General features: G+C 43.9%; 1 protein-coding gene across 1 annotated transcript in view; it reads right to left on the bottom strand.

Annotated features, from left to right (window-relative positions):
• The window catches only part of EXOC4 (exocyst complex component 4), a 365,227-nt gene that overhangs the window by 157,581 nt on the left and 182,949 nt on the right, over window positions 1–24,697 (bottom strand). Inside the window, exon 10 of the mRNA XM_054632077.2 lies at window positions 22,919–23,015. Within this exon, the coding sequence (XP_054488052.1) occupies window positions 22,919–23,015 (97 nt within the window). The remainder of the gene's footprint in view (window positions 1–22,918; window positions 23,016–24,697) is intronic.

Here is a 24,697-nt window from a genome sequence, read left to right as displayed (position 1 = left end):
TATTTCTGCTCACTCCTCCTCTCCACACACAATTCCTGGGGCTTTCTGCAGAGAAATGAGAGTGGATTTTGCCCAGGAAGGTGAAAATCTTGGCAAAAGTCGGTGCCAGGCTTCCAATTCCTCTTTGCATTAGGCAGCAACCGACTCCTTTTATTCCAGGATGTGTATCCAGAGGCAGAAGAGATGTCTCTAGTGGTTTCCTGATGCCATCCTCGCCCTCCTAAAAATATCCAGTGGAGGCTGTTCCTGCAAGATTTCATTCAAGCACTGTGTGAATTGTGAAGGGAAGGAGCTCCTGCATACCAAAGCCCATGCAAAGCTTTATTCTCCCACACAGGGAAAGGATTCATTTAACCAGGATGAAAAGGAGATGGAACACAAGACACGTATCCTCCTGTCCACCTGGGAATTCCAGCTGTCTCAATGATATGGAAATTATATTCAGATTTAATGCAGGCCTGGTTGGAAAAGGGGATGAGTCTGTAGAGCCTGTTCCTGGTCCAGCACATCTGCTCTGGGTGTGTCTGTGGATCCATGGAGCTCCCACGACTAAGGGTGGTCACAAATCATCCCTGCAATTTTTCCCTGGAATTAATTATCTACTAAATAAATGGTTTTGTTCCCATTAAAAGAATCCATTTGCTCCATGCAAAGCTGGTGTTTTGCTGAGAACAAAAGATAGCACCTGAAAATAGACGTGGTTCATCCAGCTGGGAATTGAGGCAACCTCAATTGGATTTTTACTGTTTCTAATTGTCTGGATGTCTCCAGACATGTTACAGCTTCCATGGTGTGTCCAGTTCTGGGAGCCTCGGGACAAGAGAGATCTCAAAGAGCTGGAGAGTGTCCAGGGAATGGAGCTGGGCAGGGTCTGGAGAACCAGGAGGGGCTGAGGGAGCTGGGAAGGGTCTGGAGAACCAGGAGGGGCTGAGGGAGCTGGGCAGGGGCTGAGCCTGGAGCAAAGGAGGCTCAGGGGGCCCTTGTGGCTCTGCACAAGTCCCTGCCAGGAGGGCACAGCTGGGAACAGGGACAGGAGCAGAGGGAACGGCCTCAGGCTGGGCCAGGGCAGCCTCAGGGGGGATTTTGGTGAAATTCCTCCTGGAAAGGGCTGTGCAGCCCTGGCACAGCTGCCCAGGGAGGTTTGGAGTTCCCATCCCTGGAGGTGTCCAAGGAATGAGTGGATGAGCAGAAACCTTGTCCTGGACTGGATTTTCCAAGCAGTAAAGAAGCAATGCCAGGTATCCAACAGCCAGCAAATTCCATGTGGATGGGACATCAGATCCTCCACACTCCAGCTGTCCCCAGCTCCAATGGGACACAGATTCTGGTGATCCAGCTGTACATTTTCCCCTGCTGGTCTCAATCCATCCCAATCCCAGTGCCAGGCATGTTGTTAACACTGTAATTCCTGCTTTATTAGATCCAGGTATATAAATGGCATCCCTGGGAGCCCTGTGAATTTCCATCATTATTCCTTCACTGGAGCTGTGTTCCCTGACCTGCTGAGACGTTGATCACCACCTTACCCCACGCCCTGGTGGGACCCATTATTTATCTCACTCCATTTTACAGCGTGGAGTAAATAAATAGCATTAAAGTGCTAAATTTATTCATGGAAATGGGGCTGTGTTTGCATCCTGGAGCCATCCCTTAAATCAAGGAAATGCTGTTAATAGGCTGCAATGAAGATGTAAAACATCCATTTTAATATGGCTGTAATAAAGGCAGATTGCAGGAGCTGATGATGGCATTTCACATGTGGGGACAGGGATGGTGACACTTTAATATCTCCAGCTCCTGGGCTCAATTCCATGCCACGCAGCCCAAGAGGGCTGTATTAATTATTACGGTGTCATCTCGAATAAATTAATTCCAGTCGTTATCAGAGGATGCTCATTAAGCAGCAATTGCTTGGCTGCTTGAGCACATCCCACAGCCTGGGAGGGGACAGGAGCATGGTGACAACCAGCTGGTGACACATCCACGGCCCTCCCCAAACCTTTTGTGATGGCAGCGTTGGGTAGGACACAAGATGATCTCCACCAGGCAGAGGGGCAGAGCAGAGGCAGCAAAGCTGTTCTGGGCTGGAAGAGCACAGTGGGAGAGCTGGGATGGAGTCCTGCAAGGAGCAGGATCCCATTTTTTTGGACCTTCAATTCAGTTATGCAAGTTTTTTGATAAAGGTTTGATTGCTCTGGTCAAAACGCTGCTCCATCCCTGGAAGAGTCCAAGGGCAGGTTGGATGAGGCTTGGAGCAACCTGGGACAGTGGGAGGTGTCCCTGGCCATGGCAGGGCTTGGAACTGGATGAGCTTTAACATCCTGTCAGCCCAAACCGTTCCATAATTCTGGGATTTATATCAAGAATATAAATTCTTTAAAATCTCTTCTTACGAATTAAAACCAAATTAATTTTCCCCAAACTGATCCAGAGCAATAACGAATTGAGAGGAACATCTTGGTCCTTCTGCTGCACCAGATTTACTGCAAGGCCAAACTGAGGTCTCCTTTCACTCCTCCTAAATTCTACAAGTCAAAGTTTCCCTGAATTTGACTATTTAAAGCTCCATGTCCTGTGCATAAAGGCCTTACTAAGTTATTCTCCTCTAAAGAAAATATTTAAGAAATGCAGGTCTTCCAAGAATTAGCACCAGAACCATGGAAACCCAGAATGGTTTGGAATGGGAGGGATCTTAAAGATCATCTCATTCCAACCATGGACACCTTCCCCAAGGACACCTCCTGCTCTTCCCCATCCATTCTGGGGAATGTGCCAGATTCAGACCATAAAACTGATTTTCATTTTTCATCCTAATTTTATTTTAACCTCTATAAGTCCAGTGCTGAACCAGAACAGGTCACTCCACACAAACACCTGCCCCTCATTAGCTGCATTCCAGAGCTGTCCTTTAGAGCACGTTGATGCTTTGTTTCTTAAGCCATTTTTATTAATTTGCATTATTAAAGCAAGTTTGAAACCAAAAATTACTACACAAGTGCCAGGAGTGTGAGCACAGAATTCAGATATCTGAATTCACAGCGAGGAAAAAAGACAACAAACTGTGTCTTAGCAAGGGATGAAAAGGGAAAATTATATCCATTTATTCCTTAGCCAAATTGCTACTTGCATTTATTCATGGGATATAATTATGGATAGCAATCACATTTTCCCCTCCAGACTCAGTTTTGGTTCATAATCAAATTCAGGAGAGGTGGCAAGAAGTGAAATTTAAAGTTTGCCACTACTGAGCCAAACCCAAAGAGAGTGAGCTTTAAATCTGTGTTTCTCTTGTGGGAGAAAACTTCAACTTAAGAGCCAGAACTTCAATTTAGAGCCAGGATTTTGCAATATTTGCTCAGAAATGGGCAAGGATCATCCTAAGCCGCACCAGGTGCCTCCATCAGAAACTGGATTGAAACAACCAAGAAAACTCCTCCTCCTTCCCAAAGACACCAAAAATCAAGTTCTCCAGAAGCTTTGCCTTCAATCTGTGTTTGGTGGTGGCCACACAAAGTAAAAAAAAAAAAAAAAAATCATAAAAACCAATTTAGTAAAGCCAAAGACCAACAGGCACAGACAAAAGAAACGTGGAGGAGTGGTTGGGATGAGAAAGGGATGCATTGGGAATGTGCTGCCACACCCCCTCCTGCCCACCTGGAACCATCTCTCTCCACAAGGAAAATAAAATTTATAAATGTTAATGTGCTGTTTGTAAAGGTCAGGTCAGTATTTGCTGCGACACGGGTTGGGGGGAAGCAAATCCATCTCAGATCAGGTCACGGTGGGACAGCAGTGACATTAAAGAGAGGAGGGTCTGAACCCTTCCCCAGGTGAATTTGTTGCTGGGATCAGGTTTGATCCCCTTCCCTTCTGCTCTGCGCTCTGGGAGGTGGCAGCAAAGTGACAGGAAGTTTAGAAGAATGGATTTTTTGGTGCAGTTGTGATGCTGGTTTGTACCAAAATGGTCAGGAAAAGGAAGAGTCCTAAAAAAAACAAGGCAAGATGAAATTTCCAGGATTTATCCATGATGGGCCGTGGCAGTGAAAGAAGGAATTCCTACTGAAGCAGGTTTAAAGGTCATTAGGGGAAGGGGGAGTTGGTGCTGCCACTTCAGCTGGTTTTGACAACAGGTTCATCTTCATCTTTTTCAAGGAAATTACAAAAACATGGGATTGATAAGGTTGGAAAAGACCTTTAAGTCCACCCAACACCACCATCATGTCCACCACTAAACCATGACCTCAATCCACATCTTTTTGAATGTTTCCATGGATTTGACTCCACTGCTTCCCTGGGCAGCCAATTCCAGCACTTGACAACCCCTTCCATGGAGAAATTTCTCCTGAAATCCAATCTAAACCTCCTCTGGCACAACTCAAAGTTCTTTCCTCAAATGTCCAACCAGCCTTGATGTCAAACCTGAAACTTTTGCTTCCACCTGCCCCATCTCCTTTTAGAAGCTTTATAATGGAAGGTTTAACCTGAGGGGAAAAGGGAAAACAAGGATTTGATTAATCCAAATTTAGAATAAGAGAAGAGCCACTGATGTCTCAACCCCTCAGGGCTCTTCAGCACTTTCTTCCCAGAAGTTTCCCTGTTTTAATTAATTGTTGTGAAATGCAGCCAAGAGAAATGAAAATCACCCACCCTCGCTGTAATATATGACTTAAAAGATAAAACATTAAAATAATAATTATTCTAATAATAAACTATGCCAATAATTCAAGGAAATGGGGTCGCTTTGGATATTTGACTGGAGAGGTCTAAGGAAAGCTGTGAACTCAGCAAAACCAAAAGTCATGGGACTTAAAGCAAGGAAAATCATTACCCTGAGACTGCCACAGGCTGAGTTTAACCAAAAGGCTGATTTTAAACTTTTTATCAGTAACAGAATCCTGGGTTCTTCTTCACCTTGAAGACATCATTTGCATGTCATCACATAATTATAATACACACAAGTACTCCATCACTTCCTTGCTGAATGCTGGAATTATGGAAATTCTAGGATCAATGGCAAAATGTGAACAACAGCCACAAAGCTGCCAGAGTTCCTGTGGGTGGAAAAGGGGAAGCAGGATAATGAGGCCAGGTTCTTTCTGACATTCATTCCAGGAAACAGAGGGCTGGATCTTGCTCTCCCTCTCAGGTGTAACTCAGAAGGTGAAAAATGTCTGTTCACACTGTCCTCACCATGGATGGAATTTGGCTGTAGGAATTCATGTGTAGCCATGATATTTTCTGAAAAATCCTTTCCTTAGGATATTTTTCCTCCTGAGAAGCTGAGAGGCCTCAGGAGCAAAATGTAACCAATGGTTATCTGCTGCTGTGGAATGCAACAGGTGCAGCTGGGATTGGGCTCATGGGGTTGTTTCTAATTAATGGCCAATCACAGCCCAGCTGGCTCAGACTCTCTGTCCCAGCCACAAACCTTTGTTTTCATTCCTTTTCTATTCTTAGCCAGTCTTCTGATGAAATCCTTTCTTCTATTCTTTTAGTATAGTTTTAATGTAATATATATCATAAAATAATAACTCAGCCTTCTGAACCATGGAGTCAGATCCTCGTCTCTCCCCTCACCCTCACACCCCTGTGCACACCAGCACAGGGAAGCTGAAGCTGCTTTTTCCAGCTGGGGATTCTCCAGCTGCCCATCCCTGCTGGCACCATGGGGGATGCCATGCCCACATCTCCATCCCAGCACGAGCCAACCCCGATCCCACCCCCCTGGGGCAGCCGGGCTTTGTCCCCCCTCCATAAACCAACATTCTCTGCTACACCCAAAGTGACACCGGAGTCACCCAGCCCTTGCCAAGCACTGGGCACAAATCCCTGCTGGGCCAGCGGCTTTTTCCAGACAGACAGACAGACAGACAGACAGCCCTGGAACCTCCTTCCCTCCATCCCCCTTGGCCACCTCTGGCCCCACAAACAAAGGAAAAGCCAGGCTGAGCTTTGGGAGGACGGACATTAATGGCCTGTGACACAGCTGCCCTCTCTGGGGTCACCTGTCACACGAGGTGGCAATTCTCCCCTCTAACTCTGTTGTGACACAGATATCAAAAATGTCAAAAGATTTACTGTAAAAAGCACCTCCAGGCCAGGTTTAAGGTGACTTCCATGCTCTTGTTTTGCTTTTCTTTTTCTCCCTTCGATATATTTCACTCCCGACAGAGGATTTTACACAAATCACTGTAAAAATACACATTAAACTTTTTTACACCTCCCCAGCTATCCTGCTGCTGGGGAATTTGAGGCTAAAAAGAAGAATTAGAAGGAGAAAAGCTCCTGGCAGAGCGCAGAACTCAGTCTCAAACTCCTAAGTTCACCCCTGTTTTGCAGGCATAACCAAAAAACCACAAACTGGTTAAATTCCAGCACCAGCTGGGCCCTTATTCTCAGCCCACCTGCAGCACCACAGCTCCTATTCCATCTCTTTGAGGAAATACCTACAGCTCCTGTGGCTTTCCAAAAAAGAAAAAAAAATATAAAAAAAAAAAACTTAACACTGGAGTTGTTATTGTGCAATTATTTTGCAAAAGTTACATATCAGTGCTAAAAAAAAGAGCAATGAAATGACAAGGCACAGGAGCTGGAAGAATTCAAACATATGTTGGAAATGTCACAAACAGCAAAGATTGGAGCAGCAAAAGCCACCAGAAAGAGGCAAAAACCCCCTAAAACTGCTAAATATAATTAAGTATTTAATTAGGAAACCAAAGCATTACTAATATATGCTTTAAAATTTGGGAACTCGAAGCATATAAGCAAAAGCACAACCTTTCTATTTTGGGATGACTTTGTGCAGAAAATGAAGCTGTAAAAATAACTTCCCACGAAGCACAGGCTCAGCAGCCTTGGGCAGCAGCAGCACTTGGAGAATCTGGGAAAAAAGAAGTGTAAATAAGGCTCCCAAACCCCATTTCTCACAGTCAGAGGGACAGAAAAGGGATTTATTTAAAGAATCTCCCTCTCAGACTTCTGCTTCAGTGGTTTCTTTGGAGCAGGGATGTCCTGGAGGAGCTGGGATCAGAGATTTATTGTGGCATAGCTTCAACCTGAAGCAGTGGAATTGGGGAATTTGAGTCTAAAAACAATAATTAGGAGGAGAAAAGATCCTGGCAGAGCACAGAACTGAGCCTCAAACTCCTGAATTCTGCTTCACAGACATAACCAAAAAAAAAGCACAAACTGGTTAAATTCCAGCAGTTTTGTCCAACGTTGTCCTACTTATTTGAAGTAGAGGAACAATAAAATTCCAAAGGGGGAACTCCAGTGTGAAGGTCCACGAAGTGACAGCCACTAATGACTTTTGACAATTTGACTTTTTTTCCCTTTGTGGAGCTGCTGGGAGTTGCCAGCAAAGCCAGGGAACTCTTTGGAAGTGGCCGTGGGGGACAGGGACGCGGGGACATGGAGCATCTCCTGAGCTTGGCTTGTCATTCCCCAGGCTGATTCCAGCCAGAGAGAGAGATTTATGCCCATTAAAATCCTTAAAAATAAACTGTCAATCCCAGTTATCCCAACTGGATTTGTATGAAAAAGGAGAGGAAAATAATGTATTTTAAATTGCCTTTGAAATTCAACACCTGGAGGTAAAGACAAGTCTCCAACAGGATCCACCTGAGCTTTGGGAATAGGAAAGAATTCTAGGGAAGATTTTATTTCAGCTTCTGTTTGAAAGAAGGATAATGTCCCTGTTGTTACAGCACTGGACTTTTCATCTCTGTTTTTTGCTAAAATACATTAAATTAGAGGAACAAGTGGTTTTTAAAATGCCTGGGATAAAGGACATTCTGGGTCAAGATTTTAGGGAATTTGCAGTGATACTATTTATTCCCATCAAGAGACTATACATGGACAAGTGCTTCCCTGGAGACAAACAAAAATATAATCAATTTACACCTCCTCATCCAAAATCTAGGCTAAAAATACAGAATATACACACAATGCCTTAATTCAGCTTTCATTGATGCTTTGTTACCCAGATAAATTCCATGTCTGAGTGGGTGTGGAGTTTGAAGTCCCAAGACTGGATAATTTATCATGGAATTATTGAACAGTTTGGGGTGGGAAGGGACCTTTCCAGATCATGGGCAGGGACACCTCCCAGTGTCCCAGGCTGCTCCAGCCCCAGTGTCCAGCCTGGCCTTGGGCATTGCAGGGATGCAGGGGCAGCCCCAGCTGCTCTGGCAATCCCAGCCCAGCCAGGAATTCCTCATTGCCAAAATCCCAGCCCAGTCTCCCTCTCCAGGGAATTCCCTCCATTCCCAGCTCTCCCAGCCTGGGATTGGATCCATCCCCACCCCATCTCCTCTCTAGGAAGGGATTTTGGGATCCGGGGACTTCACTGGGAACCTCAGGACTCCAGGAAGGGTCTCCCTTCCCTTTTCCATCCCCAACTTCCGTAAAAATCCCTCAGGATGGATTCTGAGCCTCCTTGATCCCAGTATCCCAGAATGGTTTGGGTGAGAAGGGACCTTCAATCCCATCCCATTCCAATCCCACCATCCCAGGCTACTCCAGTCCTTCCTTGGACACTGCAGGGATGCAGGGGCAGCCCCAGCTGCTCTGGCAATCCCAGCCCAGCCAGGAATTCCTCATTGCCAAGATCCCATCCCTGGCTGCCCTCTGGCACTGGGAGCCATTCCCTGGGTGCTGTCCCTGCAGGCCTTGGCCCCAGCCCCTCTGCAGCTCTCCTGGAGCCCCTGCAGGCCTGCAATGTGCTGGAAGCTCTCCCTGGAGCCTTCCCTTCTCCAGGGGAACATTCCCAGCTCTCCCAGCCTGGCTCCAGCCCTGCAGCAGCTCCATGGGTTCCTCTGGGCTCTCTCCAGCAGCTCCAGGTGCTGCTGCTGTTGTCCCCAGGGCTGGGGCAGCTCTGCAGGTGGGGTCTCACCTGGGAGGGGCACAGGGACAGAATCCCCCTGCCCTGCTGTGGGATCAGCCCAGCACTCAGAGGGGGTTTTGCCAGCTGACATTTTTTCCATCTTAAATGAAGCTCTGGGCCACCAGGGCTGGAGGGAATTTTGGAATTTGAAAAGGTGACAGTTCACCAGTGTTAATCCTCATGAAGCCAGAACATTGCTCTGAACCAGAATTAATTCCTGCAGCAGTAATGGCACTGTGACATGTGCTTTCATCAAAATTCAACCCTGCTGATTAAACATCTCCAGGAATTTGGTCGTTCTACATCAGAATTATCACAGTAGGTAAAGGTCACGGGGAGCCCACACTTCTGCTCATGACACTCTGGGGTTTTTTTCTCACTCCCTCTCTCTGTGTTTGCCTGACAAGGCTCAGGCCCTGAGCCAGGAGAATACAAATTTGGGAGCTCAGCCTCCCCTGCTTCGTCTGCATCTGTGGATTCATTTGGGTGTGCAGAGGGGGGCGATGCAAATGGGCACCTCTGCCTCCCCAGAGAGCTCTGCCCCATTTCCCATTTTCTCACCCAGAATCAGGGGCAGCAGCACCTCAGGGAGATTTTCCCCTCCTGCTGCAGCAGAGCCAGAATGAATAATGCTCCCTGGGGCATTGATACGGGGAGGTTTTTGTGGGTAACACTTCATTCAAAGCACACAATGCTTCTCAAAGCCTGCCTGCTTTGAGGAACTCTGCAAAAGCTTTGCTTTATCAGCACTCCAGACATGTTGCTTGCTCTGCCAAGATTTTTGGGAAAGTTTAGGGCACTGGAAGAATTTGTGGAAAAGCACCTTTGTTTTGTTTACCTCACTGAGTTGATTGACAATCTATAAATGATATTGTGCTCTCAAGAGCTGCTGCCTTCCATTCAAAGGACTCGGTTCCATTGCTTCAAAGATTGTATTTGGAGCATTGTAAAGCTCCTGATGGTGGGTAATTACAACAAATTATCTGAATAATTCTAATACTGCATCTACTCCATTACAAATGACAACCAGCAATTAAAGCCATCCCAGCCTTTCAGCAAACTAAACAGAAAAAACCACTTCACTCTTGACCTGGGCGTGTCCATAAATGATAATAAGCACCCATTCTGCTCACTGCAACAATAGTTCCCCCATCCTTGACAACTTCTATTTGTTGGGTTTTTTTTTTTAACAGGGAAGAGAAAAATTTTTAACAGAAATTTTCCCTAGGAGGCTCCCAAGGGATGCAGATGGGAAAAGTGGGTTTTGTGTGGTGAAGAACCCCATGGGTGATGGGGTCAGCAGTGGGGACGAGGCAGCTCAGGGGAACTTTTCTATCAGAAAAGTAAAAAGTTTGAGAAGAAAGATTGGCCTGGAAGCAGAAAACACAGAGAGGTTTTCACTGTCAATCCCAGTTAGCCCAACTGGATTTGTATGGAAAAGGAGAGGAAAATAATATATTTTAAATTGCCTTTGAAATTCAACACCTGAAGGTAAAGACAAGTCTCCAACAGGATCCACCTGAGCTTTGGGAATTGGAAAGAATTCTAGGAAAGATTTTATTTCAACTTCTGTTTGAAAGAAATGTCCCTGTTGTCACAGCACTGGACTTTTCATCTCTGTTTTTTGCTAAAATAAATTAAATTAGAGGAACAAGTGTTTTTTAAATGCCTGGGTTGAAGGACCCTGTTCCATCCCTGGAGGTGTCCAAGGCAGGGCTGGATGGGCTTGGAGAACCCTGGGATGGTGGAAGGTGCCCCTGCCATGGCACTGATGAACTTTAACTTCCCTCCAACCCAAACCATTCCACGACTCCATAATTCTGCTCTATTCCAAACACTCAGTGCCATGAAAAACTTGGAATAAATGCCTGGGAAGGAGATAAAACAAGACTTTAGGAGCCAGGCAAAGATGAGACATCAAAATCCCAACGTTAACCCAAGGCAGCAACCAGCAATCGAGGGATTCCCTGCAATTAATCAGCTTTTATTACCTTTTAGCAACACCTTTTTCTCAGCTCAGATGAATGACTGTGCTGCAGGTCCAGCCTGGTTGTCAGGGTGCACCACAGCACCGATTTTCCCTCGCATCCCTCAGCCTGGGTGTCGCAGACATCTTTCATGAAAAATCCTTTCTTAGGATTTTTCCTTGTGAGAAGCTGCAGTTTCAGCTCTGAAGTAAACAATGGTTATCTGCTGCTGTGGAATGCAACAGGTAGACCTGGGATTGGTCTCCTGTGGATGTTTGGATTTCTTGACCACTCATGGCAGAGCTGGCTCTTGCTCTGTCTGAGACACAGATCTTTGTTATTCATTCTTTTCTATTCTTAGCTTAGCTAGCTTCTGAAGAAACCTTTTCCTTTCTATTGCTTTTAGTATAGTCTAATGTAACATATATCATAAAATAATAAATCAAACCTTCTGATCATGGAGTCAACATTCTCGTCTCTTCTTCATCCTGAAAACCCTTGTGACCACAGTCACACCTGGGCACATCAAGAGGAATGATTGTCTCAGGGATGGCTTGCAGTGACAAACTGCACAACCCCAGGCAATAAAATGAGGAATTGTCCCAGAGTCCAGGCCTGCTGCAAAGATGCAGCACGAGGGGATGGTTTTATCTCCTGCCTGTAGGATGATAAAGCTTTAAAAGTGTATAAATTTCCCTACTCTGTGGAGCAGTGCTGAGTTTCTGGCTGTCCACCAGAGCAGGCTCTGTCACTCATCCACCTCCAAAATCCACCAGGATTTCCTCTGGGGGAGCTGCTAGAAAATCACACTTGCCAACATTTTCCCCCCTTCTTGTTGTAATTACTGTTATTTCTAGAAGGTCTCCGGTTTTTCTCTGTATAAGGAAGAATTCTATCTTGTATCCCCGAATGAATTCCCTGGCTCAGGTAAAAAATATCCAACTTGGGTATCCCAAAACCAAGGAATTTTGGAGGGAGCTGCACTTATTTAGCAGCATTATTTCACCTTACAGTGAGGATAAAGCTTTAATTAATAAGGACTCTTGGAGCTGTCTCAGACCTGTCACACCTCCAGAGCAAATCCATTTGTAAAAATACAACTTGGAGAGACAAAATTGCAAGAAAATGGGAAATATGGAGCTTGGTAAATAACAGTGGGAATTTAAGACTTCCAGTTTTTTCCCATTTATTCTAAATCTGCACAGATTTCAGGACCATTCAACTCTACACTTCACCCACAACTTCTTCCCTGGCAGTTCCAGCACCAGGATTTCCAAGGACAGAGCAATTTCACACTTAGGTGTGAATGAATTTTGTCTCTGAAAAGTTTGGAAGTTACCAGAGGAAAGGAACTGTGGAAGTGCTTTTCAGTGATATTCCACAAAGTGCAATTCCTGCTGAGCTATCCAAAATTCAAGATTCCCAGGACCCAAAATAACCCAAACTAAAGGCCGACTTCTGGCCTGCAAAATGTATTTATGCCTATTCTGCAGATCTCTAAAAGTCAACAGAATTTAAAGTTAAATCCCTCAGGAATATCCCAACAAAAAGTTATTTTGTGTCATGACCTGGTGCTTGAAAAACCTGTTTTTTTTCACAGGCTCCCATCCCTAAAAGGTTTTTCCCAAGGTTCTGCCAGGACTTTCTTTTTGCCACGTCCCCATGAAAACCCTGCAAGTGTTTGTGGAGCCACATCTGATGAGTCTGAAGCAAATAATTCCAATAAAATAGGAGTAAATGAGGGTCCTGCACTGTAATATGCAGGAATTCAGCAGAATGGGAAGATGCAGCTTAGTGGTGAAGGAACTTCAAGCCCATGTTCAAACCTAGCTCAGCTCAGGAAACTGAAAAGAGGGGAACAGTTGAAATAAACAGCTCAGATTATCTTAAATGAAAATTAAACACTTTGAAAATCTCCCTTCCTTCTCTTTTAGCATCTGTGGGGGAGACAAGAATTCACCTCCATGCTCTGAGGGAACAGCTCTGGTTTCCCCAAACTACAACACTTTGTGCAAAAGGTTTTAAAGAAAAAAGCCCTGCAAGAAGAATCCAGGTAAAACCCAAAGTGAGAGCTCCCACTCGAGGTGCCCAACTCCAAGGGAATTCCAGCTCACCACCAAAGGCTTTTCCCAGAAAACCCTTGAGCTGAACACCACCACACTGATGTAAAACACAACCATGACAAAAAATTAAATTATTGATCTTTCCTTTCATTGCTCTGATGGCTCCACGGGGGATGTGGGGTCATTCCAGGCTTCAGATCTTTGCTTTTAAACAGTAAATCCTAAACACAGGAATCACCTTTTTTTTGTTCTCATCCAGCACCAGCTCTCCTGCCTTCAATCAAAAATTCATAAAGCTTGATGAAAGCAACCACAGGCATTGTGTAACAATTTTTAAGGCCATAAAATGGACCTAAACCACGCTGTGTTTTCATCCTTGGATTTCCCCCATTCAGGGAAAACCCTCACTGAAGTATTTTTTGAACTTCCATTTTTTGAATCTTCCATAGACAGATTACAAATTTAGAATTTGTCAAGTTCTTTTTCCCTTTTCTTCCACCACAAAAATCAAAGATGCTTTTCTGATTGTGCCATGGGAGCTCTTCTGTTGCTCTACAGATTTTTTTTAGCAATGCCAGAGTATTATTTCCTGTATTTGAAATGAAAGTTTGGGCCATTAAATCAAGTTTTAGCTACTACTGGAAGTTCATTCCTCAATAGCAAAGGAGCTGCTTGAAAAGCATCAGCTCCTACACGGGAGGATCTCACTTGTGATTGAGATTTTAAATGTTTGGTAATTCTTGTGGCACTTGGGGACGTGTGGTGGCCTTGGCAGTGCTGGTTAATGGTTGGGCTTGATGATCTTAAAGGGCTTTTCCAACCTTAGTGAGTCTTAAACGTGGATCTCAGTGTGGAACTTGGGTTTTTTAAGGAATTTTGTACCTGAGATGGTTCAATTGAATCAATGGATCCATTTTGCCCTTCTGGAACTTCCCTGGCCATGTGGTGAGCCCTGGGCTGCTCAGGGGATTGGACTGTCAGAATTCAGGGAATTCCTCTGGCTGCCCTGGATGGGTTGAGAGACCCTGGCACAGAGCCCAAGACTCCTATGCCTTTGATTTTGACCCATGGAAAAAATTACCAACCTTATATGAGGATCTGCAAGCCGCAAGAGTCTAAGTAGAATAATAGTTAGTTTGTCACAGGGTGAAAAGTAGATTTTTGGGGATTTAGAATGGTGGTTCAGGGGGCAAGATGGAGGGATCTGGGTGTGTTCTGTCCTTTTTCTTGGCCTCCATCTTCTGCTGTGATGGTGGCACTTTTGGATTGGTTTAAGGTAGAAGCTCAGTGTCTAACATAGGTGATAGGTATTGGGAAGTTATGGTAAATCATGTACACGTAGTTTTTGGTATAAAATGTTAACACCACCCCAAGGCAGGCAGTGTGGCTCTGTCTGACCTGCTGGACAGATCTCAGCAGGCCAGAGAAAGAATGTGATAGATAAGAAACAATGAACAACCTTGAGAATGAGAATAGAAGAATCCTGACTCCTTCTTCAGCTGCTGGGCTGGGAAAAGAGACTTTCTAATGCATCTCAGGGTCACTGTGAGCAGCAGAAATCCCGAGACTGGATCCTGTTAGATCCCTCCTGACTGAAATGCTCTGTTCCCAAGGAATCAATAAATCCCTGGAAATGCACATGCCATCATCAACCCCTGTGACAAAATCAGAATAACAGTGCTCAGCAAGGTGGGGAAGCTCAATCCTCCTCCAGGAGAGCACGAGTGAAATGCTGGAAGTAAATTTAAGGTTTCCCAGAGAAGCTGTGGCTGCCCCTGGATCCCTGAAGTGTCCAAGGCCAGGTTGGACACTGGGGCTTGGAGCAACCTGGGATGGTGGAACATGTCCCATGGCATGGGGTGGATCTGGGTCATCTTTAACGTCCCCTCCAACCCAAACCATTCTGTGATCCCAGGAAGGAATGAGCTAATCCTGCTTTGTTGGCTCAATGAACACAAGCCTGGTTCAAAGTACCTCATTACCATGGAATTACATTAACACTCTTTTCAGCTATTCAGCCCCAGCTCTTGCAAATGTCAAAATTTCTCTGTTCCTTCAGTTTGTATTTCATCCAAAGGGAAGGAGGAGCTGGAGACATGTGAAATTTCTGACAGGCTGTTGATTTTCCCTTTGGATGAAGCATGTTTGAAAACTCCAAACTTGACTGATCTGCTGAAGCACATTCTCTGACAGACAATATAAAATCAATGCCTCACATATTAAGAGGGTTTTTGGTTTTTTTTTTGGTGTGTGAGAGTTTTTTGTTTGTGTGGGAGGTGGCAGTGAGGGGGGGGGTGGGGATCGCTTTATTTTCTGTCATGGAAAATGAACAGCCTCACCTTAAGGTTTTTATAAACTGTCATCTTTAATCAGACACACACAGCAAGACTGTCAGTTCTCATAAAGCATCAGGGGGGGAGAAAAAAAAGGCACAAAATGTGAAGCTGTTCCCCATCCCTTCTCTGTGTGAGTCCCCAGTCCCTGTGATGGCCCCAGTCAGGAGGAAACCTTTCCTTAGCAGTGTCACAACAAGGAGCTCTGCTGAGGTGTGTCTTCATCCTTCACTTTGTCAGGGAGGAAAAGGGGCTGGGATTCGCCTGAGAGGAACATCCATCCCTGCTGCAGGCAGACTGAAAGTACTGAACGTCAGCAGCAGCTAAAAGCCTCCTAAACACTCATTAAATGGGGAAAGGGAGGGAAAAAACATTCCCAGGGGAGGTGTCAAATTGCTCCCTGAAGGTTCCCATTCAGGGCAATGCAAAGAAGCAGCGAGTGGATGAGAAGTTGCAGCAAGAGGGGAAATTCTAAAATAAAGCTGGGAGTATCCAGGGGAAAGTTCTCCTGGTGGAAGGTGCCCTGACCATGGTGAGAGGCTGGAAATAAATGAACTTTAAGGTCCTTTCCTCGTTTCCAGTGCTGAATTTTGTGTTTCTGTAATAAGGATTTGAGATCTCTTGGTGCTGGCAGTGCTGAGGGCAGTGTCCAGCTTGGGGTCACTCAGGAGTGTCCAGTGCTGGGTCCCTCCTGACAGGAGAGACCTGGAGGGGCTGGAGAGGGTCCAGGGAAGGGAATGGAGCTGGGAAGGGTCTGGAGAGCCAGGAGGGGCTGAGGGAGCTGGGAAGGGTCTGGAGAACCAGGAGGGGCTGAGGGAGCTGGGAAGGGCCTGGAGAGCCAGGAGAGGCTGAGGGAGCTGGGAAGGGTCTGGAGAACCAGGAGGGGCTGAGGGAGCTGGGAAGGGTCTGGAGAACCAGGAGGGGCTGAGGGAGCTGGGAAGGGTCTGGAGAACCAGGAGGGGCTGAGGGAGCTGGGAAGGGTCTGGAGAACCAGGAGAGGCTGAGGGAGCTGGGCAGGGGCTGAGCCTGGAGCAAAGGAGGCTCAGGGGGCCCTTGTGGCTCTGCACAAGTCCCTGCCAGGAGGGCACAGCCGGGGGGGTCGGGCTGTGCTCCAGGGAACAGGGACAGGAGCAGAGGGAACGGCCTCAGGCTGGGCCAGGGCAGCCTCAGGGGGGATTTTGGGAGGAATTTCCTCATGGAAAGGGGGGTCAACCCCCATGGAAGGGGCTGCCCAGGGAGGTTTGGAGTTCCCATCCCTGGAGGTGCCCAAGGAACACCTGGAGGAGGCACTCAGGGCTCTGAGCTGGGGACAAGGTGGGCATTGGGCACAGCTGGGACTGGATGACCTTGGAGGGCTTTTCCCACCTCAGTGATCCTGGGAATTTGTGATCTCCTGCTCTGAGCCTCATCTTTCTCACCAGAGGCCCCATCTCCCAGCCCCAGAGAGCAGGAAGAGATTCCCTACACCACAGAAGCAAGAATTCCACTAAGTGAGTGATATTTTCCTACCCTTTGAAGGGGATCTGTCAAAATGCAAGACCTGATGAAATCTGGAGGGTTCTTTTCAAGGACCCACCACCTTCAAGTTTCCTGTGCACTTAACAGCACCTCAGATATTTTTTTAATTTGCCCTGATCCTCTGCACATTACTCAGACTCAAACACAAACTTGAGGTAGTCAGCACTCCAAGTTCCCTCTCCCAGCTTGAGTCAGCCTTATTGATTTCTCTGAAATCCAGTATTTTAGGTTTGATTCAGAAAGCCAAAGGCATCAGCTCTCATTATTTAGCAGTATTTGTGCCACAGGGGGACTTGACATTTTCTATCTACTTCACTAATAATAAATAATCCTTAGACTTTAAAATACCACTGATTTTTCTTCACCTATTTGGTGTGATTTAGCATAGTTTAAATGTAACAAACTCATCTAATTTTCACACTCCCAAGACCAACAGTCCCTATATTATCAAGTATTAATTTTATAGTGTGCAATTACGAGATATTACAGCACATTTTAAAATAAAATGAGATGATAATTGTTATTATTATAAGTGTAGAGATGTAAAAGGGGTTATTGGTGAGATACACAGGGATTCTGAGTGATACACTGAGTTTTAGATCAATTTAGTGATGGAGTTTTTAACACCAGCAGCAGCTGATGCTCAAAGACCAAAGGATTTTGATGTCCCATGACAACTTAGCTGTCCCCTCCCAACATTTTCAAAATAAACAGGATTTAAATTCTACATCCAGCACCCTTCATCTTTACATATCCTGATTTCAACAGCAGCTTGGCAGGATTATTCCCATAGAACATCCCTGTTATACTCATGCACCTGGGTGGATGCACTTGTCCTGCACCTTGGGCACTTCCCTCCCAAGGACAGGGAATTCCTGGCATCTGACACTTGACTGGAGAGGGACATTCTGATGTCAACAGGCAGCAAAAGTCCATCACCCCCCTCCCCAGTTAGTCCCTAAAGGGTTTTTTAATTTAATAGCAAAGCAATCCCTCTTTTATTTGCATGAAAGTAACTGGAAGGAACAGTTAATTCCAAAGTTGCTGTCAAGCCTCCTGCTTTCAGTGATGGAGACTGCAGAAAGGAACAGAAATACTTCATCTTACATCAGAAGGTCAGACTACTGCTGCTGTCTTCCCCTCACCCCCATCAATCCCAAAAAACAAGAGGCAGAAAACTTTGCACACATGGAGCACTAAAACTTCCTCTTTGCGTCCCAAACCATGTCTGCAGTGGCAAATAGGGAATTTTGGTTTTCCTTCTTCCCTTTTTCCCCTTACTCTTTGCTTTTCTCTTTCTCTCCAGACTCTGAGCCCCAAGGCAGTGATCAGGACACCACTGGCACAGCCCAGTCCTGCCCACCTGGCAGAGGGGAGATCCCTCCCCTTCATTCTTTGCATCCCAAGCGATGCCAGCAGCGGCAAATTGGGAATTTTGCTTTTCCTTCTTCCCTTTTCCTTTTTGTTTTCCTCTTTCTCTCCAGACTCTGAGCCCCAGGGCAGTGACACCCCTGGCACAGCCCAGTCCTGCCCACCTGGCAGAGGGGATCCCAGCACAGCCCCTGGAGATACCAGGGGTGCCAGGATAATTCCTCTCCCACTCCTCCTTCCCAAGGTCACATCCTGGTGGGAAGTGACTCTTCCTTCCGAATCAACGAGCACTCGGCTTTCTCCTCCATCCTCCCAGCCTTTTAATTGCTGCTTGATCCTAATGAGGTGTGGCTGATGGTAATAAATGGAAACCCCCCCTGGCCTCAATATCCAGCATCCAGCACTGCTCAGCTGCCTTTGCCTCAGCACCACCATCCATCCATCCATCCATCCATCCCCTCCATCTCCCACCCTTCCCGTTCCTCCCCCTCCAGCCTGGAGACTGCAGACATCTGTTCCTCAATTGTCTGGTAATAAACACACTCTATAAAGCATATGTAAAATGATTATTACCCCGAGGAGCCAAGTGCCTTTCAAATGCCAGCTGAAACAAATAAACATTAAGGAGAAAAAAAAAAAAAAAAAAAGACATCAAAAAAAAAAAATCCCCACCAAACAAATGGTACGACAGACATCGCTCAGGCTGCTCCATGTTCCAGATTGAGGGTGTTGGGATTGCTCCTGTGATTCCTTCTTCCAAAGGGAGATGTTATTCCTCAGCCCAGTAACTCCAGCAAAGGATGAAGGAAGCAACTGGGCTCCTTTGGTAACTTTTATACTGTGGCACCTCCCATGAAATGTAATTAAGGAAAATCAGAGGTGGGTTCTGACTCGATTTCTAAGTGCAATTAGTTTCCAGGTGTAGTTAGGAAAGGCTATTCCCAGGAATCATCTCCTCTAGAACACCCACTTGCCTCTCAGAAATACATTCTTTATTTATTCCATGTCTGTGGTGGTGTCATTAAGTGCTGCTAATTAATCTGGGCCTTGGTGTGTCTCAGCTGTCCTCGTGGAAATTAGGGACCCACATCCTGAACAACACAAATCTCACTTCCCAACTCTGGCTCCCTGCTCTAAAGGAATTCAAAGGCAAGGAAAGCTTTGAAAACCATTTTTAGGTATTTTTCCTTACACTGCCCATGGTTTTAATTAAGAGTTTCCATAAACTTTGATTATTGGGAATGGATTCATTTGCTCCCTACCCAAAGTTTGACCCTGTGTTGTTCAAAAGGATTTAGAGCCAAGTTCCACCCTCAGTTTGTAAATAAAAAAGGATGAAAAAGTGGCTTTATAAAGCAGCAAATCTGTCCCAGTGCTTGTGCACCTGTGATGTGATCAGCACTGACACTTCTCATAGCAGGAGTACAAAAGAGAGAAGTTCCCACTGGTGAGTGTGAATGCTCTGCTTCCAACTCTCCCCTCAGCATTCCAGGGCTGAATTATCCTTTAAAGCCATCACTTGATGTGATGCTCAGGCTTTAAATCAGCACACCAGGGTCTGTTTCTCAGTGAGCCAGTCTGTTTAATACTTTCAGAAGCACTCAGCTGCCTCATAAAATCAGAGAGTCCATGCAGTGCTGAAGCTCCTCTGGCCATGTATTTATGGGACTTTAATAAAAACAAAGAGGGGAAAACCCCTTGTAAATAAAATATTGATCATTTGAATTCAAACCAGATCAATTTCGAGTATGTAAAGGGAACAGGGATGAAAGATGAGGGGGGCAGGTCATAAAGAGCCTCAAAAAGGAAAATAAAACAGGTGGAAACTTCACAGCTCTGCAGGAATTACCTCCAGGAGAGCTGGACATTTAAAACAGGAACATCTGGAAAAGGGCAACAAGGATCTAACCAAGAGATGATGATTGTATGATTCCATGTGCCAGAAGCCACTGCAAGCATCAATATTTGAGCAAATTCACTGTACTGAGCATTTCAGCTGCTGGTGGGACAGGCCATGGCTGTCACAGCAGGATCAGAATTCCCTGTAGGGAATTACTGTCAGCTAAAGAAATCCTGTGATCACCCCAGATCCTCTCCACCCCATTCATCATGATTTAAATCTCTCAGCACATTAAACATGAAAATGAATAAAACCACATTAAAATGGGTTTTAGCCCCAAACTCTCCCATCCCACAGGGAGAAAAGGGCAACCAGGGTCATTCCATCTTTTCCTTCTTTTCCTGAAGTTATTGATGAAATCCTCAATGCAAGGGAGTGAAGATGTTGCAGGTGGTTGGCATGAAAAATCCACTGTACACAGATACCTTCATCTCCATGCAATTATTTTTTATGAGGCAAATGATTCCTCCTGCCTGACTTGCAGGCTGGGAATGCAAAGTGAAGTGTTTGGGAGAAGTGCTATTTAAAGCAGAGCACTCGTGTTTCACTCAGATGGGAGGGAAAAAAATAAAGGGGGGGAAAATAAAGCAGGAAGGCAAAGAGAAAGAATTTCAATCCATGGGAAAGATCTCATCAATAAAAATAAGAGCACCACCACTCTCTGGGCTTGCAAGAGGTCTGTAAATTCATGAATGATTTAGAAATTGAAGTCCACATCATCACAGTCACACCTTGAAGAACACTGAATTTCATAGTCACACCTTGAAGAGCGCTGAATTTCAGTTGTCCATCTTTTCCCACCATAAACCAGCTGAAAACTACAAATTATCCTGTAGCAGATTTCCTTTTAGCACATTTCTTCAGTTTAAAAGAGACAGAGGTGGAAATGAAATGTGCTTATGGAATTCTCCACTTCATTATGGGCACATAGCAAGAAATAAACTTATTTTTTTCAAGGCAAGATCTTGCACACCATAACACATTTTTCAGGATGTTCTCAAGATTATTCCAATCCCTGCTGTTCTAACACCAGAAATTTTGATTTGGAGGCATTTATGCCTTTTCCAAATGTGTTTTTAAGTCACAAATAAGCCGAGCTCTCAGCCACAGAGGTACCAGGAGGAGATTCCTTTCTCTGGGATCAGACCCCAATAATTTTTTATGATTATTTTGTGACTTTTTGGGTTTAACACTGCAGAGAAGCCCCTGCTGTTGAGTTACTCAGGCCAGTGAATTCACACAAACACAGGCAAGGAGGGAAATGCTCTCCAAAGGTGCTGGGGAAGAAAGGAAAACCCTCCCAGGAAAACACAGCTGGGAGGTTGGCATGAACCAATCCAAACTTTGTATTATTGAATTTCCACAAAACCAACAGGACAAACTGCTAGAAAAGCAGCAGAATTCAGGTACCAGGGGTGAATGATACAGTGAGAAGAGGTTTATTCAAGGCTTGCTCTGTTTAAAGCTCCAGCTGTGACAATTTTGGTAATCACAGGCTGGCTGTGGATCAGGAATTAATTTGCAGTCCCCAGCCCACAGTGTTTTATCAATGAACTCACCTTGCAGCTCCTCTGACTTTTTAATAAGCACAAAGAACAGCAAGAAACAATTTGTGGCAGGTTGCAAATAAACTTCCCCCAGCTTAGGTCAATAAATGACACTGGTTGGTGACACAGGGTCACCCAGACAGGAAATCCCAGCTGACATCACAATTCAGTTTGAAAAAGATGTAAAGATTTAAAATATTTAAAGAAAAATATTTATTTTTCTTTAAATAAATATTTAAAAATATTTAGATATTAAATACTTATATATTTCAGAAATATCAAATATTTCTAAAATTTTTAAATCATTAATAGTCATAATTAAATACATAACAATTTTAGAAAATAATAATAATTATTATAAAATTAACATCTTAATTTAAAAAATATTTAAATAATTAATAGTAATAATTAAATATTTAAATATGTCAGAATAATAAGAAAATTAACAAATTAATTCTAGAAAAATATTTAATATTAGATATTTTAGAAATAGTAAATATTTCTAAAATATTGAAATAATTAAAAGTCATAACTAAATATTTAAAAATTTCAGAATACTACTAATAAAATTAACTAATTAATTTTAGAAATATTTTTAATATTAAGTATTTGAGAAATGTTAAATATTTCCAAAGTATTTAAATAATAGTCATAATTAAGTATTTGAACATTTTAGAAAATAATAATTATTAATAAAATTAACATATTAATTTTTAAAATATTTAAATAATTAATAGTAATAATTAAATATTTAAATATGTCAGAATAATAAGAAAATTAACAAATTAATTCTAGAAAAATATTTAATATTAGATATTTTAGAAATAGCAAATATTTCTAAAATATTGAAATAATTAAAAGTCATAATTAAATATTTAAAAATTTCAGAATACTACTACTAATAAATTTAACTAATTAATTTTAGAAAAATATTTAATATTAAGTATTTGAGAAATGTTAAATATTTCCAAAATACTTAAATAATTAATAGTCATAATTAAGTATTTAAATATTTTAGAAAATAATGATTATTAATAAAATTAATAAAATAATTTTAGAAAATAATATTGAATATTTAAATATTTTAAAAATAATAATTATTAATAAATTAACAAATTCTTTTAGAAAAATATTTTATATTAAATATTTAAATATTTTAGAAAAAGTGAATTTTTTTACAAGCAACAACTTCCCAACATCAACAACTCCAAAGCAACCCCTTTGCTCTGGGATCTCAGAACTGGAATTTGCCCAACATCCCCACAAATCAAAGGTTTAATTCTACTTATTCTGAAGTTTTGCAGCTGTAGAAACGTGCAGAGAGGCAGATTTTACCTGAGCAGGGGGTGAAAGATGATGGTGATGTTCCTGGCTCCTGGTTTGCACACAAACTTGGACCCACCACCTTCAATTAAGTTATCATCTGGTCCTCCTGGAAAATAAGGTGGGACAAGTTGTCTAACAGATCTCGACATCCCTTGATTTTCAGAGAGTAAGTGCTAATTAAACATTTAGCAAGCGATAATTAAACAGGAATTAAATGCCTATTTCCTGGTGAAAGATCAGTAATTAACGCCAGGCTTCGCTCTCTGTGCCCTCCCAGTGCAGGTGGGCTTGGAGGTGACTTTGGGCTCCTCATTCCAGAGGAATTGGGACATTTTGGCACATCCTTCACCTGGGGCCACGTGGCTCAGGTGTGTTTTGAAGCCCACAGTGCTTGGAAAGGGTTTGGAGGGAAACAATTCCCAGAATTTTCCTGCTCCTCTGACAGGGGATGGCACAGTTCCAGCCGTGGTTTGGGTGCCAGGGACATTTTCACCCATTTATTGTATTTAGCATTACTGGCTCTCCCAGGAGTTCATTCCTGAGAGGAATGGTGGATTTGTCTTTCCAAACAAGCTCTGGGTCTGCTGGTGGATGAAACCAGCACTGGGAGATAAAAGAAACAATGGGAAGGATTCCACTGATTGATGAATGGAAAAAGATATTTGCTTTTACAAATAAACTTTGGGTTTGCTGATAAATGAAATTAGACACTGAGAGATGAAAGAAACAATGGGGAAGAAAAACCTCTAAATTCCATGAGAATTAAAAATGAAAATACATTAGAGGGAAATCTCTGGTATCGGGCATATTGCAAAGTCTGCACCTCTCAAGTACCTCAAAAATGGGCAAAGAGAGAAGGGAAATGAGGCTGGGAAATTGGGATTAAAAGGAAACTGTGTCCTCCAAAAACCTGAGAGATCCCAGGGGAATGCCCCATGGCCTCTCCCTTTATTCCAATAAAGTAAAAGGACTCCTCTGTCTCCATTTTGGACATAAACCTCTGCTGTTTGTGGATCAATTTTCCTAACAATTCCCAACTCTGAGTCCTGTCATTCCTGCCTGGAGCTCTCCCTTCTCTGAGTTCCACCTGGCTACAAATGCTCTCTAAGCTACAGGAAAAATAAATTTTCAGAATTTGGCAGCAAAACACAACTCAGGGAACATCATTTACGCACCCCAGGCTCCAGGGTTTGGAGTAGCAATAAAACCTGACCAGTGTCACTGTGTCACTCCTAAATTACTTCCATGGGCAGCTCCTGACACCAAAGTGCCTTAAATTTGGATACTGGGAGAGAAAAGAGAGGGGAGGGAAAATATCAACTTCCTTAAAGCTCTGCATGTCCTGATAGTCCACATGGAACCATTCCTGAAGAAAATGTTTTTAGGACAACAGGCCAGACACCCCACATATAAACAAATCACCATGGAATGGTCTGGGTTGGAAGGGGCCTCAAAGCTCATCCAGTTCCAATCCCATGGGGACACCTTCCCCTGTCCCAGGCTGCTCCAAGCCCCATCCAACCTGGCCTTGGACACTCCAGGGATCCAGGGGCAGCCACAGCTGCTCTGGGAATTCCATGCCAGGGCCTCCCCAAAAAGGAACTTGGGCAAAGTGTGAATATCCCAGGTATTATCAAGCCCTTTCCATGTGAAATTTCCTTAAAGATTGATGATAAATAATAAATACAGAAGCCAATCACATTCTTGGGACAGCTTTAGAGGCAGGGAAATGACAAAGTTTTGAAATCAAAACTACTTTAAGAGGTCATTGAAGGTTTTGACTCTGAC

The sequence above is a fragment of the Agelaius phoeniceus genome, chromosome 5 (genome assembly GCF_051311805.1).
Source record: "Agelaius phoeniceus isolate bAgePho1 chromosome 5, bAgePho1.hap1, whole genome shotgun sequence".
NCBI lineage: Eukaryota > Metazoa > Chordata > Aves > Passeriformes > Icteridae > Agelaius > Agelaius phoeniceus.
The sequence above is the reverse complement of the archived record's forward strand: the minus strand, read 5'-3'. Positions and strand labels throughout refer to the sequence as shown.